The sequence below is a fragment of the Diadema antillarum genome, unplaced genomic scaffold (genome assembly GCF_040938485.1).
Source record: "Diadema antillarum isolate AM-2024a unplaced genomic scaffold, OU_Dant_1.0 seq00000569_RagTag, whole genome shotgun sequence".
NCBI classification, from domain to species: domain Eukaryota; kingdom Metazoa; phylum Echinodermata; class Echinoidea; order Diadematoida; family Diadematidae; genus Diadema; species Diadema antillarum.
The window spans coordinates 307,642-325,490 of NW_027271507.1; the positions used below are offsets into that span (position 1 = coordinate 307,642).

At 38.3% G+C, this 17,849-nt stretch overlaps 1 protein-coding gene across 1 annotated transcript in view; it reads right to left on the reverse strand.

Annotated features, from left to right (window-relative positions):
- The window catches only part of LOC139735284 (slit homolog 2 protein-like), a 165,147-nt gene that overhangs the window by 13,980 nt on the left and 133,318 nt on the right, over nucleotides 1–17,849 (reverse strand). The window contains exons 20-25 of the mRNA XM_071646040.1: nucleotides 14,901–14,972; nucleotides 12,887–13,050; nucleotides 10,039–10,171; nucleotides 8,996–9,064; nucleotides 6,122–6,193; nucleotides 3,087–3,158 (exon numbers count right to left, since the gene is read on the reverse strand). Coding sequence (XP_071502141.1) covers nucleotides 3,087–3,158; nucleotides 6,122–6,193; nucleotides 8,996–9,064; nucleotides 10,039–10,171; nucleotides 12,887–13,050; nucleotides 14,901–14,972 — 582 coding nt within the window. The remainder of the gene's footprint in view (nucleotides 1–3,086; nucleotides 3,159–6,121; nucleotides 6,194–8,995; nucleotides 9,065–10,038; nucleotides 10,172–12,886; nucleotides 13,051–14,900; nucleotides 14,973–17,849) is intronic.

A 17,849-nucleotide genomic window follows, 5' to 3' on the forward strand; every position in this document is an offset into this window, starting at 1 on the left:
TTTGCCAAAAAACTGAAAACCTAATATGGTCTCTGTACAATGAAGTAACTTTCAAAGTGGCTGATGCAAAGATCAAAGCACATAATTATGAAACCCTGAAACCTCACAATCTCAATTCATCTACACATATCTCTCCTTTTTGTCTCTTTATATGCAAATATACCTTACTCGTTATAAGTCAAGAGATCTGGGGAGAAAACAAAATATTTAACAGAGTATTTGACAAGGAACTTGCGCATCAAATTCTTCTCAAACCATTGTGACCACGATAAAATCAGGTCAGTTAATTTATACCACTACGATATCCATATACAGAGTATAAGTGATGATGTGACTGCACACTCCATACACAAGCACTGAGCCAGGACTCCAGAGCAAAACTGGGTGTGAAGCTACGGAGATGAGAACATCTTCATTCGGAACAGGCCATGACTATCACACAGCTTTGTTTCGATGTCCTCACCACCCCCTTTGGGGGAGCGGGCGGCCCACTTGGATTATCACATCAATCCTCACTTAATATGTGATTAATAACAGCTATCATCCAAATCTGATTATTAGGGACTCGCAGGAATGATGACAGATATCATGCTCCATGGAAAATGGGTCGGGAGATTCATAGTGGATAAAAGAGATCTGTAATTATATGCAGATAGATAGCTGGGTCTAGGGATACTACAGAGAAATAGAGAGAGAGAAAGAAAGAGAGAAAGAAACAGAGATAAACAGACAGACAGACAGAGGACAAAATGGGAGAAAAGAGAGATAATGAGATATATAGGGGTCTGCTCAGTTTGAACTTGAATACTGCAAGGTGTTTCCACTTAAGACTTTAACACATCCTTAATAGTTTAGTCATCTCCTGACACCCGAGGGTGTACAACTTTTTACTTCCACTTGATACAAACCACAACTTGTCATTCACTGAAAGAGCGATCTATCAATCAAAATAGCTTTCTCACTCGATGTGCTGTGAAGATTGTGATAACACTTTCTAAGAAGGCCAACATATTCACTTGATATACTGCTACAATTAAAAGTAAGGAGCCCTTGGTTTGCAAATGAAAGCTGGAGGTCCAGACCAAAGTTTAAACACAAATAATGCTGATAATAGAGGCTAGCCACAGCTTAAAATTGAGGTTATTTTTGTTATATCTTTATTCATTAATTTATTTTCTTTTTCGGTGAAATGGTAGCATATAGAGTACCAAAGTGATGATGTCACAGTATTTTTCTTCACAGCTTGGGTGCAAACCAGGTGTGAGCATGGTTAGCAACAATAGTGTTCACAGAAATTTGGGCCAGGTGCAGTTGTTACATTCAGTTTCCATGGCAATGAATGGCTAAAACATCACACTTTGGTACTCTATAGACAAAAAAAAAAATGTCAATATTTTGTTTCATTGGCTTATATCAGCAGCTGTGCATGCCTCGGGCAGAATGACAGATATGAGGGGACAGGAAACATGCCAAAAACAAATTTTATCTAAATCCCACTTCCAAAACTTAAACAAAAGACAAATTCCAACAAAAGTTGTTCAGAGAATTGCGGTGATGTGAAGTAAACCCCTTTTCTGGCATGGAATAATTTCGTCCCGTGTGCCAAAAACGAGTGATAGATGGCTGACATTTTCACTGCTGCATGCACGCCAATATTTTCCTTGAATTGTAGTGCAATGAGTCACATCACGCTGGTAGGAATCTGGGACTTCTATCAAAGGGTTCACGACACTAAGCTTCATGGTATAGAGTTCACATTTTAGTTGGCTGAAAACTTTGTGGTACTTTCAAGCACTTTACTTGTAGAAGAGGAAAACCCTTCTCTTTGTCCCATTCTTGTTTGTAGTGAGCATTTTTTTTTTTTTTTGGGGGGGGGGCTGAGAATTGAGAAATGCTGACATAGTTGATGACAAATTTCAAAGAATGAGCCTCATCTTTGCAGATTTTGAGATGCACACACCACATTAAAATGATTCCCACAAATGAGATCAACTTTGCATTCCATCCTTTGCAATTACTCAGACTACACTGATGTAGTGGTGCTCATTGGAATAATCTATGACCAAACCAAGGGCAGCAGAATGAGCAAAATTACCTCAAGTTATGTGTGCTTTATGTTACTTTCCAATGATATCACTTGGGGACAATCTTATCCACAAATCTTTTCAAGTTAGATGATCTTGACCAACTGTCCCTTTAACATCAATAGGCATGCTCTTAATCCTACAAATACAATTTGTACTAAAACTCTCCAAACAATTTCGCGAGCAGCATGTTTGCGGATCGGAGTCAGTACGTCATCATTCACGGTTTGTCCACACGCAATCTCCAAGAAAAAAAGGATGGCGCTTGGCTCCCCACAGGCTTCTATCCTGTTTGCACTGACAATGATTCAGACTAGAAGCTGACAACTGTGCTTGTTTTCCCGCCTCAAAATAGAATGCTTCATTGAGTATAAATAAGTATATTTCCCCAACCACTCTTTGCACGAACCGACAGTATTGCTAACGCATCAGTAACTAAATCCAAAACTCAATACAATGCACATGTCGAAAGTGCAAGTGCGATTGGATTATTTTTCCCCGCGTATCAAGTAACACCTAGAAAGACATAAGTGCCGCAGAAACGAAATTTACTCGCCGATTGCAATGCAAAGAAACTGTCAAGTTGAATCAATCTAGTCCCGTACTCCAGACAACAATAAGCGTCATGTAAATCCAATCCATGATTGAGATTTAGTCCAGCAACTCCAACAAGCACAGAATATGTGTACCTTCACGCATGAGTTGGTGTGCTTTATCATTGGATGCCAAGCAGGATATGTAATGTGCCAAGCCCATATGCGCAGTCAAAATGAGAATAATCCATGTACCACAGTTATGCTACCACTGAGAATTCTGGTCTGAATGTTTTCAAACCATAACCCTTCCAGCAATTTGATTCGGGGGCATGGATGTTACAGACCAGGAGCTAGGGCGAAATCAGAAGTAAGTTACAAATCTAATTATCTGGGCTGATCAATGGTTTGATAAACCCCTCCCTATAGGATTTAAGGATAATGATGTTGCTGAGCGATCAATACTTACAGTATTCTGAGGGATGTCAGACCCATGAATGCTCCCGATGGGATACAGCTGATTCGGTTGTAACTCAGGATGCTGGAGAATTGGAAATAAGAGAATAAAAAAAAATAAAGTATCACATTCAAAGCTGATTTTAATACACAACATATCTTCCTGTCTCAACTGTGATCATTCCAAAAGTAGAACGTGTTGATAATGACTGGTTACTTGGTTTACTGTGAGACAGACGCTTTTCGTAAAGCCAATATGTCTTCATCCACTTGTGCATAGAGATTATTATGTTTTAAAGAAAAGAGAATGAACTTGCTTTCATTGATAAAAGAAAGAGAGAATTGTTGCTACTTGTTTACCAGTGGTTGTCTGGTAGTCAAAGGCAAGGACTTGATTTACAAAGGGAGGGATATATTTCATGTAATGTCATTTCATTTCATTTGTTTTCGTTTACCTATCCATTTCAAACAAAAAATAATAATCATAAACACAGCATGATTATTAGAATGCATTAATTCAGGACTTCAATGTTATTTCATGATACTGTAGAGGAAAAAGTCACTGAGTATCTGTGTATTGAACCAGCTTTATGAAGGAACTTAAGAGCAATTGTTTAGATGAAGTCTTCATCAACAGTTCTATAGTCTATTGTGTCTGCTGCTCCTTTTTTCAACAGATTCACTCAATGCAGTAAAAACTTGGTCATTACCAATACAAAGCAGTACACAAGGCAAGATATTTGGGACAAAGGAAAAATAAAGTGCAGAAATTGGATTCACATTAGTGTCTACTTTCTTCAAAGGCAAGCAAAGCACAAAAAAAAAATGAAACAAAGAAGGCAAACACAAGTTGCATTGAAATATTGGAAGGGGAAAGAGGGAGAGAGATATATATATAGGGAAAGGGAAAGATAGAGAAATAAATAGGGAAAGGAAGAGATAGAGAGATATACAGGGAAAGGGAGAGAGATATATACAGGGAAAGGGAGAGACAGAGAAATATATAGGGAAAGGAAGAGATAGAGAGATATATAGGGAGAAGGAGAGAGATATATAGGGAAAAGGAGAGATAGAGATATATAGGAAAAGGGAGAGACTGAGAGATATATGGGAAAAGGGAGAGATGAGAGATATATAGGGAAAGGGAGAGAGAGATATACATATAGGAAAAGGGAGAGATAGACAGATACATATAGGAAAAGGTATGAAGCACCATATAAATGCAATTATTATTATTATTATTATTATTATCAAAAGGGAGATATATAATGGGGAATGGGAGAGATAGAGAGAAATATGGGGAAAGGGACAGATAGAGATACATAGGGAAAGGGAGAGATAGAGAGATATATAGGGAAAGGGAGAGATAGAGAGATATATGGGGAAAGGGACAGATAGAGATACATAGGGAAAGGGAGAGATAGAGAAATATATAGGAAAAGGGAGAGATACAGATATATATGGGGAAAGGGAGAGATAGAGAAATATATAGGAAAAGGGAGAGATACAAAGATATAGAGGGAAAGGGAGAGGTAGAGAGATATATAGGGAAAGAAACAGATAGAAAGATATATAGGGAAAGGGAGAGAAAGAACAATCAGAGTTGAACAGAGCAATCCATACTTTGCAGTGAGATGTGTGTTACAGGGACCACAGTGAAGGGTTAGCGCCACGAGAAGGACGAACAGCACTGCATGGCATGACCAGGATAGGAAAGAGATAGAGGGGGCTCTTGAGTGACATCTACCCCCGGTGAGGAGGATAAGCGTCGTTGTCCTCAGTGCCAGGAAATCGGCAGATCCTAATCCAATTTGCAACTAATTTGGGTTCACAGAACTACAAGGCGGTGATAACAAAACTCGTGCCTGCACCGGCAGTGGCAGGGTGAACATTTGATGTGATTCGTTCAAGAAGAAGATGCACAGTGACATATATCACACTTGATTGTTTGTTTGTTTGATTTTTTGTGATAATGCGCACTCTAGACAAGTGAATGAGATGCTCAATTACTCCTTTCAAAGCACCCAGACAATTCCAACCTAGTTTTCTGCAACGATAGGTGGAGATTACACCATGAATTGCTTCTACTACAAGAAAGATTATCTAACAGACCCAGGGGAGCTTCAAAATGAATCCCATTCAGCACGGGGTGTTAAGAGTGCACCCCTGTTACTCACATACATATAGCCAGGGAGAGGGGAAATCCCCTTCCTCCGGTTTTTTTGGAGGGGGCTCTTCTTGACGCACCACACTTGATTATCACTGCTTTCATCAGCTCAGCCAAGGTCTGTTACGGGTTCTACTTCCCTTCCCCGGACGTCAAAAACTAACTCTTCTTTGTCACCTCTGCCTTTCCCCCTCTTGATAAAGGTCACAGATGGAACCTTTACACAAAGGGCTGACGAGCCTTGATGAGGTCACTGACTTTAATACTACTTGCTGTCTAAAGACTTGACTGAATAATACCTGCTTGGTCTGACCAAAGACCCATTTTTCTTTTTCCTCTTTCAGTGCACTGATGACAAAATTGTAGATGTTACTGTGTACCTACTCAGAATAGGTCTTTTGATATTGAAATCTTGCCATATTTTAAAAATGAAATTAAATTGTAAAGATATGGTAATAGTCAAATGGACTGAAGAACATGACATTGTATACCTTTGAGCAAATATTAAACCATTGAGGATGAGCTGTTGCTGCTAAAACAAGTCTGCCCAAGTATACACAGGGTTAGTCTGCAACAGGTACACAAGCAGATATCCTGGCAACAAAATGCAGGTGAAAAGATGTTTTACTATACAAGAGAGGGAAACGACAGATAGGATAGAGGGGATGTAGAGTGGGTGGCGGGTGGGGGGAGGGGGATTGGCTTATCTCGTGGGACCAAACGAGGGAAGTGCATAGAGGAGAGAGGAAAGGAGAAGCACACGGATCAAGGGCTTCGGTTGGGGAGTAAGGGATGCGAGGAGACAAGAGGAGCATGACTCTCCCGCTTGCGAGAGTGGCCGAACGCCGAAGACAGATGTACGGCGCGGCCGCGTGACTCACAGAGTGGACAGTTTGCTCATGTTGGCAAAGGCATAGTCGGGCAGCATCGCTATCTGGTTCATACTGAGATCCCTGCCAAGAGGAGGAAGAAGAAGAAGTTTCAAATAGTTCAACTTCACTGAATCATAGTAAATCAATCCAATGCAATTCAATCTATTTCAAAACAAGTTTTACTCGACATCATATATCGCAGCTTGGATGACAAATTGCACATATCTACATGTTAAAAATACCAAAGAATTTACAATAATATTTTCTCTGAAGGATGTTCCATGGATACCTGCAATACCATAAATTGAAGTGTGTTTACATCTGATTAAGATTAAAGTATATTGTGATATCCAAACAAATCAAAACAACTGAGCAATCAAAATAAATGCCTGTATAGGTTCCCTAGAAATTATGATATACAGATTTTATGATAACCCTACAGCTGATGGCAAGTCCTATATGAATTTGTGATCCATTAAACACATCTTTGAAATCAGTCCCATCACAGTAATTCCTGATAACAAATTTAAAGGGGAAAATCGAGTCCAAATATAAGTTAGTCTGATAAGAAAGTGTAAAATATTACAAGTTCAACGGTATAATTTTGATCAAAACTGGATGAAAAATAAGGAAGTTATGACATTTTGAAGTTTCACTTTTTCATTATGAAAATGCAAATCGCAAAGTAAGCATGTCATTCCCTCACAACTTACCACATAGTTTGCACATAAAATTTTTTAAATTTCCAGCTTTTCATTAAAATGCAATTATGCCCAAGGCTCAAATCCTTGTATATCTAAGTGATCACTATTCTGAAGTTATTCAACCAGGAATAACATCATGTTTCAGACTTCAGTGATAGAAACATTGAATTTTTGTCATTTTTTGGACACGATCAATGGAAAATTGCGAGGGTATGACATGGTTAGCTCACCATTTGCATATTCATATCCATTGTACAAGAACTGTTTCGAAGAAATTAGCAAAATTTCAAATTTCATAACTTCCTTATTTTTCATCCGATTTCAGTCAATTTTTTACCACTGAACTCACAAGATTTTACTCTTTTTTATCAGACTAACTTATATTTGGACTGGATTTCCTCTTTAAGGGTTTCACAATAATTTGGGCAGTGAACATCACTCTCCTTTTCATCCAACATTGGAGTTGAATGACACATAGTGTCTTCATAATTCTATACTCTATGCTTTACTTCAGTAAAGATTGAATCCTACATAAGATATCCATCTTTCTGAATTAGTTACTTCCCTTTGTTTCTTCCCTTCTAAAAATAGACACGGAACAAACAAATTGATTAATTCTTCAAAATAACTTAAGACAAACACAAAAATTGCATTTGACTTAGAAATGAAGACCTATAAACTTAATGTAATATGCTAGCTGCAGAATTTCCAGGCATTGTTTGTTTAGTATTGCTGATAATATCTTTGATGACAATCCCACCAATTAACACTCCCATGGGCAAGGTTCAGTGCTTGACGCCTCGTTCATAAACAGTCTAAACAATGTCTGTCAAATATCTAAATCTTTTTGATAAATTGCACAAAGAAAACTTATCTCTTTGATCACATTTCTGTCTCAACTGTCATTGAATCTGTCACATGTAAGTATGAAAGAATCACTTTGATGTGACAGCTTAATGAATGACATAGTTATAATCAAATCAGCCTAATTTCCAGTCAAACATACTTAGCAAGAACAATACACTGAAGATGGGTCACTCGGGTACATGTGTCTCACTGTGTATCTCATGAAATTATGGCTATATCCTTGAATGACTGAGATGCAAAACCACCATCAGGTAATTCAGTTACAGTATTATGAATGGGGCAAGTGAGTGAGTGAAGAGGATTCTCTTTGCGAAATGGATTAAACCGGCATTCATCCAGGAGATGGGAATGACAGGAGAGAGTCTCGATTCCCGGTCAGAATCATTTCTTGAGGCAGACTTAATTGACTTCATGTGGGACTGTAGAAATCATCATCATTTTGGTCAGGATCAGCCCTAATTGTGTTTGAAAGGTTCATTATGATGTGGATTTCTGCTAATTTTTTTTTCTCAGGTGCTGAAACCTAAGTGAGGATCCTTCTTCTTTCCTTTTTTTTTTTTTTTTTTGCATAATTCATCACCGTTTCGGTAACTCACTTCCCTTCTGATAACTTAATAAATATGTGGTCAGGAGAGACACTCTTCCTCTCCTGGCTTTGCCACGAGAGTTTACCAGGTGATGATATGAACGAAGAAGTATCTAAAGAAGATGGTGTTGTCATTGCATCTTTTGTCATTATTTTCAAGGATGACATGTCACTCGTCACAATGTCATTTCCGAGAATATGAGCCGCAATTTGGTATGACATCGTACCTGCATATCATCAGTGCATTCATGAATGTACTCACCCAAATCTTACATATATTGCATTAATCACACAGTATAACTAATAGAAGAATCGATTCCTGTGGGAGTAAGCACTAATCAACATTTTTCGCAGTGATGACACAGGAGTGTTAACAAAGACAGCACTAACATGAAACATGTTTTAGTCTCTCCATGTGCCACTTGTACGGCAGGCTGACAATATGGTACTTGCCTACCACTGTGTTTTGTATCAAGAATTGTTGGGGGTTTCTCAAGAGTTTCTGAAATATATGGCTACAAGTCTGCATGGAAGAAGGAACTTTAGTGGCCCATTTGATATGACAGTAAAAAAAAAATTGCATTCATGATGGTGGATATTCATGTGGTCATGGTAATTCTGATTATTTTGTGCTGCCATTGCAGCCAAAAGCACTGAATGGAACATGGCCCAGATGAGTCTTAATTTGTCAGAACTGCTAATTGTGTATGTGGAAACTTCACTTACAGTGTGTGTAAACTTTTCAGACTGCTCAACCTGTCTGGTATCGTGATCAGCTGATTGGAATCAAGGTACCTGCAAAAACAGAACCAGAGGGGAAAATGATACTGGTCACAAGCACAGTCTACTTTGATAGACGGAGGAGTGTGCTTGCATCCTGGTTGTAAAATCTACATATTATATACATTTAACATTGGCAACTGATCTCAGAGCAGTACTCTAGACTTTGACTCCCATTCTTGAGATATTTGATATCAAGATTTTTTTTTTCTTGATGTTCTTCACTTTATGAACTCCTTTGTACTCTGTTGGGGTCATTTTTGAGTCCACTGAGGTGCTACAGTGGCATTGTAATTGCAAAGTTTGATACTTCTATATCTTTCACATGAACTGTCATTCCTTACTACAGCAAGATAATTTCTAAGCAAGATCCAATCAAATGCACATGTGAATGAAAAATACTATACATACATATACATGCTTTAATGAAATATTTTACACTCATCCGAGTAAAACATTTGAAAAAAAAATGATGAATGAAGAGGATCAGTGACAGGCTTCAACTATTAAACTTCATGCACGTTTTATCTCTTATTTTGAAAGCTGATGTTAACAGGCTCCGTCTCAGTATCAATTTCTTCCCCACGAAGTTACACATGTACACACATATGAGCAAAAAAAATAACAAAAGAAAAAAGAAACAAGATGGGAGTAAAATAAAAATAAAAAATGATCAAAAGTCATTCCTCCATCTAAAATTTCCCTCGAATCAGTCTATTTAAATTCAGTTGGAATATATATGGGGATGGCATTTTGACTCACAGACGACATACCCAAATAATCCCATCCATTATTTCCAGACAACTTCCTGAACCTTGTTTGTGCAATTTATGTAATGTCTGATCCCCTGGTTCTATCATTTGTCCATTCTGACGTTTCCCGCACACTGAATAAGTACTGTTGTCAAGGTCTTTACTTGTGCAAATAACCGAAGAAATCAATATCCATCAATTTATCATCGTCAAATTAATACTACTTAGCCGACGTACAATTCTGTGGCGCCGGATGGGATGTTGCGCGGAGGCAGAGTTAGTTCCTTGCGGCTGCATCGGACCACGGTGCCACTGCAGGCGCACTCTCTCGGACAGGCCAGTGAGGGCAGGCAGCTGTTGTGATCGTTGCCTGAGATAGAATGACAAAATGTGAGCTTGAGGTACCATCTTGCTAAATCTGTGTAAGAGGTCTGTAGTCACCTAATCGTCTGATGGAAGTACATATCTGTAAATACATACCTCCACAACTACTTTAAAATGTCTACCCAGTAAATTGTGAACATTTTGATATTTTATGAAGATAGTCTGTATAGCTTAGAAATTCTCCATCAGATGAAAGCCTTGAGGTTTAGCTTCTTCTTACAATTGGCAGGTGACTAGGACCAACTCATTAGAAATTAAAATGCATTTTGATTTAAACTGAGGAAATATAGTATGAGATTTCTATAAATTGTAGTTGTACAGAAAAGAAAGCATTTTCAGAACATGGTGGAACTGGTAAATGTGCACAACCTTCAAACTTTGCATATACCACAATTATCATTGTGGCCACTAATCAGCAACTCCTGTAACTGGGTATAAATTTAATGACATTTTTGCATTTATTCTCATCCATTTGAACATGGAGTGAGAGTAGAGCCTATTTTTATCAACCTGTTCCTTCAACACTGTTGTATGAATCGTAAAGACAGCACATACATACTCTCAAACACATATTACTCAAGAATGCACTCCTCGGATATATTTTTCTCCCATTGCCATAGTGATTTCTAAATATCCTACATGATGTCATGTTTCACCCTTGGGAATCACACACACACACACACAAACACACAATGGAGATCATGTATTGCTGTAGATAGCTAGCACATAGCTTTCAGCAGAGGTCAATGCCGTAAACTGGAGATTGTGGCCGCAATCTCTGTCCACAGTTGTCAAGGATCAACCCCTTATCTTTTCTTGGCACATAGTGACTCTCTAGATCTTCAGCATTCTCCTCACCATGTCTGTATTGAGTAATTCAACGCTAGGTCACACACAGCCCAACAGCAAAACATATATATGATAGGAGCGGAAGTGATTTCATGGGTCATTTAAAATACACTGATAATGGCAACTCGTCAAGAAATTATGGCCATGTGCCATTTCAGGCATTCCATCAAAAATGCTACTGACTAAAAGGTTTGAAAGTTTCTGAACTGCTGCAACCATTCTCTCAGTACAATTACTTGGAGAACGGATGACTTACAGTACACTTATAAGTGTATCTTTACAATGACAGAGAATACATGCCAAAGATTTTTAAAACTGATTCTCTTTAACCCATTGAGGACCGGAAGGGCTGATTTTGCCACAAGAAGCATTTCCCATAGACACTTTTCCCGAGTATACTCAGGACTCGTCCTCAACGGATTGATAGGTTTACAGAGTGTATGCATGGTTTTATCAACTGTTGTAAGAGAACCTGAAGCACATGTAATGGAACATCTGCCTAAACTGCTATCAAGCAAGGAGATGACTTAAAAATAGCTCTTCAGACTTGATCCAAACATTTTCGTATGAATCATCGTAGCATTATCACAGGAATTAGCTCCTGAAATGATTCTACAAATTTTCAGTGAGGAATGGCTATGGTTGCACGTGAGTCTACTTAAGCACAAGAAGATGGAACCCCATCAAAGTGCTGAATAAGGGGGGACTTGTCTGACACCATGACCAGACGTAACCCAGAATAGACAACTTGTCAGGCACTATCACATTCTGTCATGGATAACCGGGCTGTCATCGTCCAATGAGTGACTCACGGCCTCGGCGGTATATGCCGACTCATCTTCTATTGGCCTATGCGAATAACACACATCAATCCTACTTATAATATGCCTTATTGCCACGAATCGGCTACCCCATATCAATATGCATTATAAGTAAACAGTAACAAACTGATTGTAAGGTTTTACAGGCCCTAATTTTCAGCGCACTAACTTCTCAAGCAGTAATATTGAACACGTCTTCATGATTGTAAACTATGCAGCCCTGACATGAACTGTCAAAATGGAAACCTATTTTTTGAAAACCTTCACAGGAACAGTAAACTCTGCATATTAGGTGATATGTACATAACATCAGTTAGCCACATATCTAGCAAATTCTTTGATGTCAGACTCTTTTTTCTTTTCTTCTTGAATGAAGGCAAAAAAGTGTTTGATATGTGAAAGTAACCACGGAAGATGCACAACACACATGGCTATCGGAATGGTTATGACCACATTACCCTGATCGAATGGTAAAAGTCCCTTGTCATTGTTTTGCCCTCATAAGTTTTATCTATTGATGGAATCTGAATCTTACGAAGAAAGTCCACAGCTGGAGATCCAACTTACGTCACAGTTTTGCAAAGGTGGTAGCATTTTTGTCTTGAATTGCCATTTACTTTCACTGAATATTTCAGACATTTCTTTCTGACACATCAACGATGCTTTCACTTGTGTCCTATTTCTTACTTGCTACATATTTCTATCATCTCTCATTATTTTTGTATACTATATGTTTCTACCTAGAGCAAATCTCTTTTGTATGATTTATATTTCATATGTTCTTATATGCTTCTGGTATATATGTCTGTCTCTTATATTTTCGTACCTAATGCTTCTCTTGAATTATAAAATTGATATATTCCTATAAGGAAATATTTTCAATTGGTTTCTATATGTTTTCTAGAGTTTGATATATCGATATTGTCCTACCTAATGTTGCTCTTGAATTATAAAATTGATATATTCCTATATGTTTCTTCTTGGAAATATTTTCAGTTGGTTTCTGTTTCTATATATGTTCTCTCACTCACCTTCACAGGTGAATTGGTCCCGGCGCAGGGTCTGTATGGGTGTGTCCTGGAAGGCGAGTGGTTCCTGGCATCGGGGTTCACCGGTGACAATCTGTCTGGCCGCCAGGTAGTCCGGAAGCCAGGACAGGTGACAATTACAGTTGAGTGGGTTGCCCAGCAGATTTCTGATGGCAAACGACAAGTTGTCAAACTTGATGAATTGACAGTAAAGTCAACTGGGCTATCAGAGCAATCATACAACTTTGAGAGCACTTCTTGCAGATGTTATAAAGCATATATAACTGTCATCAAACAAACTAAATCTGCACATTCAAAGAGGTCACAAGTGCATAGGAATAATTTTTTTTGTTTTGTTTTGTTTGGCATGATAAGTTTTGTACACTTATATCCTTTGTTGAGAATGAATATGAATAAATGAAATAAAATGAATAAATGAAATGAAATGAATGAAATAAAATGTGTGTATTGTTTTCCTTTTATTTTTTTTTTATTTTTTTGGGGGGGAAGGGGGGGGGGGGGGGGGGTGAGCACTGCCAGTTACAGAAAGCAGTGGTCAAATATCACCAGTGTCCTGCCCTGATCCCCCTGATTGCACATGTAACCAAGGCCTCTGGTATAGGCCAGGATAGTACATTTAGAATAGACTGATTCCCTTTTCTATTTCTTTAGCTTTTGTTGGTTGATCTTAGGATAATTCTTACTTGTAGAAAAAGGTATGGAAGGAAAATCTTCAGAATATTCAGTTCTACTTTAATACATATTTTTCCAATCTGACTACAAACTCATCCCAGATCTCTTGTAAAGATGTAGCTTCTTCATGTGGTATGGAATCAGCAGTAGTTTGCATAAAACTACACTAATGTGGAAGAGGGGGTTGGGATAGAGATACTAAGCCTGGCATTGTATTTGGAGATGGGGGGGGGGAGGGGCTCAGAAGTTCCCAACTCTGCTACGATCGTATGTTGTCACATCCAAAGATGACCTATGATGGGCCTCTTGCATAGGTCAGAACCCATTATCAGGTTATCATGCTTGATTGTGAATGACACTCTCCTTTATGGACTCCTAACGTGGTCAAATACCCAAGCTCTGATGATTCAGCATTCATTCTTAAAAAGTGTCAAAAATAAAAGTGATGCTCTTTGCTAGTTATCTGAGGAAACTTTTAACAGAATTTTTCCCCTTTTTGTCATCCCACTCCTAATCCAATTCCTTCTTTGTTCTTTACTCTGTAAACTAGCTTAGAATACAACAATGTCAATGTTGTTTCTTCCCCCGGAAGATGTGAGCAGCTGTTGTCATTTTCCTAGCACTAAATTAGATCAAGCTCTTCTTCCCAAAAATGCAGATGTGAGATATGAATTCCTATGAGCACATTTGCCAAGAATTAATGAAATTACAAAATGTGTCATATCCGCAATATCATCGCTTTCAGGAATATTCCTCTCTCAGACTTCCTTTACTTTGTTGTTTTCTTGTATTTACTTTAATGCACAGAAGTATAGTGTATTCAATAAGGAATATTACGTAGATCCTGGGTAGTGTGTTTGATTGTGAACATCCTTCAAAACAACACATACCCTCTGGCCATATCACTGAAAAAGGATGCAGAAACTCGGGCAAGTGCTGGAATCTACCAACAGTGACAGTGACAAAAAACTCTTCAGACTAGAAAATGAATGACAGAATAGTGGAGTAGATCCCCAGGAGATTTATCAAACGTTTTCTCAAGTTTGTTTAAATATTACCAAAAAATGCCACAATTAAGATCTCCCTCAAGAAAAGGAGGGATCAAAATAATATTCTTGTTGTGTTACATACATTTTCTGATCTTGCAGTATACCACATTTCATTTTTTGGATAAAGATATGAAATCTGATATTCTTTCCTGGGTGTTGGGCACATGAAAGTCACCATGTTGTGTTGCATTCCACTTGGATAAATGGAGAAATTTTGCATTTTTATGGAGATTTTCCCAAAATCATTCGTTGACTGACTGTAAGGGATGACTTACAAGGTTGCTAGTTCTTTCATGGAGTCTAGTGAGCCGGGCATGATGGTACTGATGCTGTTGTCATACAGGGATCTGTGGGAGAAAAACAAGAGAGGAGCCACAGGTTCAGAAACTTTATCACAGTAACCATGGCAGCTATTATTATAGTGCATGTGATGGTACAGAGGCATGGGCAAGGTATCATAAGAGACTCAATAAGATACAAGATAGTAATAGATGGATAGATATAGAGATATATAGCAAAATGGAGATAGGTAAAGAGACAAAGAAAGATATACAATGTAGATGGACAGATAGTAGATAGATAGATAGATAGATAGATAGATAGATAGATAGATAGATAGATAGATAGATAGATAGATGAATAGATAGATAGATGGATAGGCAGACAGATATATAGACAGATACATAGATAAAGAGAGAGAGAAGGGGTTGAGAGGAGGAAAGACATACCCTCTGTTCCATGGTCTTATTTTTATCAGGATGAAAATGTTCCACACATAACCCCCTAATGCCAGATGGCATCTTTTTGTTTAATAGCTTTTGATTGATAAACATCAGATATCATCATAGAACAGTACCCATGCATGAGAATCTCTATGATAATCAGATCTACGGATAGGTCATTGGAGATGGTTACCAGTCATACACTTCATATAAAATCCAACTGATTCTCCTTACATAAAGACTAGGTCTATTACAAATCACAGTGTTATAGATAAGAATGTTGCCATTTGTTGGATAAATAGATATGCTTAAACTCTCATGAAGTATGAACACAGGGTAACTTTTTCCCCTTTTTCAGTAGAGATTAGGATGTCAACACTTGCAATGAAAATTTCTGTCCCCTGATTTGAAATCAAAACAGAGTAATCTAAATCGCACATCTGTTTCCCACATTTTTATTTCTCTCTCTCTCTCTCTCTCTCTCTCTCTCTCTATTTCTAATGGTAGCATCTTTCCAATGATATGAGGATTTTTATCACACATATCTCTTTTGGAATAATGCATGCTTCAAGAGAAGAGAAGTGAACTCCTTCTCAGAGGAGCGTAGATCAAGGTCGGTACGTGCACCTGTGCATACACGCACATCAACATTGACATATCATTCATTCTATTTTCAGTGACGTGCACCATGTTTGAAGTCTTGTTTGACACAGCCATTGAGACTCTTTCAATATTCTTCATCATTATTTTTCCCCTCCATCATCCTGGCCAAAAAAAAAAAAGAAAAGAAAAGAAAAGGAAGATAAGGAATGCGACATTATCTGTTGGACAGGATGTCACCATGGAAACGAGAGATACAACAGTGACAAGACACCTCTTCTGACCTCAAGGGGTCATCTCTTCACCCCTCTCTGTTTGTCCTGGTATTCAACCCAGTGTCTCCACTGATAGGGATGACGGCAGCTGAGCCAGGCTTATTCCTTCGTTGGATGCCATCGTCATACGGCTGCAAATGTTTGCACTTCTAATAAAGTTGCAAAACCACTAGCAACTAGCTGCCCTGCCATCCTCTGACTAAAGACATGTTTGCAATCAATCGTGTGCAATTCTGCATTTTTCCATTTTGTATTTGTTATCATTATTATTATTTTTTTTTTTTTTGATAATGCATGGCTCTGTTGAAATCCTAAAGTATACTATTGTAAACATTTCAAACATCAGATTACTAGTTAACATTAAAGTGTTGAAATTGTATGTACACCATCTGGTTACCACAACCAGAAATCCAATATAATCTGAAATAAATGCAACAAACTACATATTAAGCTACTCAAAAGTTGTGGGTTTTGGTTTGAAAGGGGGTCAACACACCCTAGAAGATAGATGACCTTTCAAGTTCACTTATCCCCCCCCCACCCCCATACTATTCTGACCTTCACCATGTAATATCCTTTGCCCTATGGGTTTTCTTTATCATTTTCTTTATCTTTTTGCCTACTCATCAACTGTTGATGGCATTCCAGTCCTAAAAAATCATAAGCCCAGTCAAACTTGGTCAAAATTTCACTGGTGTCCTTAGGTCAGGGTGGGTAAGAGATGATCCCTCCCTACATCAGACCGTTTAATTGGCGATGACGTGTCCCAGGATTTAAACAGGAAGGGGACCATTGAGAGGCAGCATGCCGTGGCGAACATACGGCCAGGGCCGGGCAGGCAGACGGTCAGCGTCCACTGCATGATTGATGCCCGGCCGCTTGATGGAAATTGTCGGAAATATGAAATTCCACGTCCAGAGGCTATGGGGGGGGGGGGGAGGGGGAGCGGTGGGGCTACCCATTTTCCCCAATCAGGCATCTCACAAGAATCCAGTTCCTTAATATATTGTGGCCTACTTCTCGGCCAAGGAGCAATATCAAATGCATCCTCATCACAACTCTTCCAAGGAATGGGACATACAAAGCTGACCTCATTAACTCCACTGATGTAAATGTCATCTACAAAACCAAGTTATTGATAGACATTTCCGGTGTTCGAATATTTTCTTTCACATTTCCTCTGCTTTACGTAGTGTCCTACACAGACAAAAATACATACATAAATGAACAAACAAGATGCAACATTTCAGAAACATTTCAGAGATCCTGCTAAATACCACTTAATGTGTGCATATCAGAATATTCTCTTTTTCAAATTTACAGTTCTTTGTTCAAAGTAGTCAAAGCGAGAAATGCAAGTGGCTCCATGCAAGTATCTACTTGATTTTTGCATTAAGACAGTATGACACAGTATGATACACCAACAAAGACTCAAATTAAGATACAGACCAATGAAAAGAAACGAAATGCACACACAGACAAGAACTTGCACTCACTCGCATAACATTGGCAAATATAAGCACACATCTGTACAAACATGTGACTTGACACACAATTTAACACACTCTCTTTGTAACGTTATGGTCTATAAAACATGACAGTACACAAAAAAGAAAAGATATTTGTT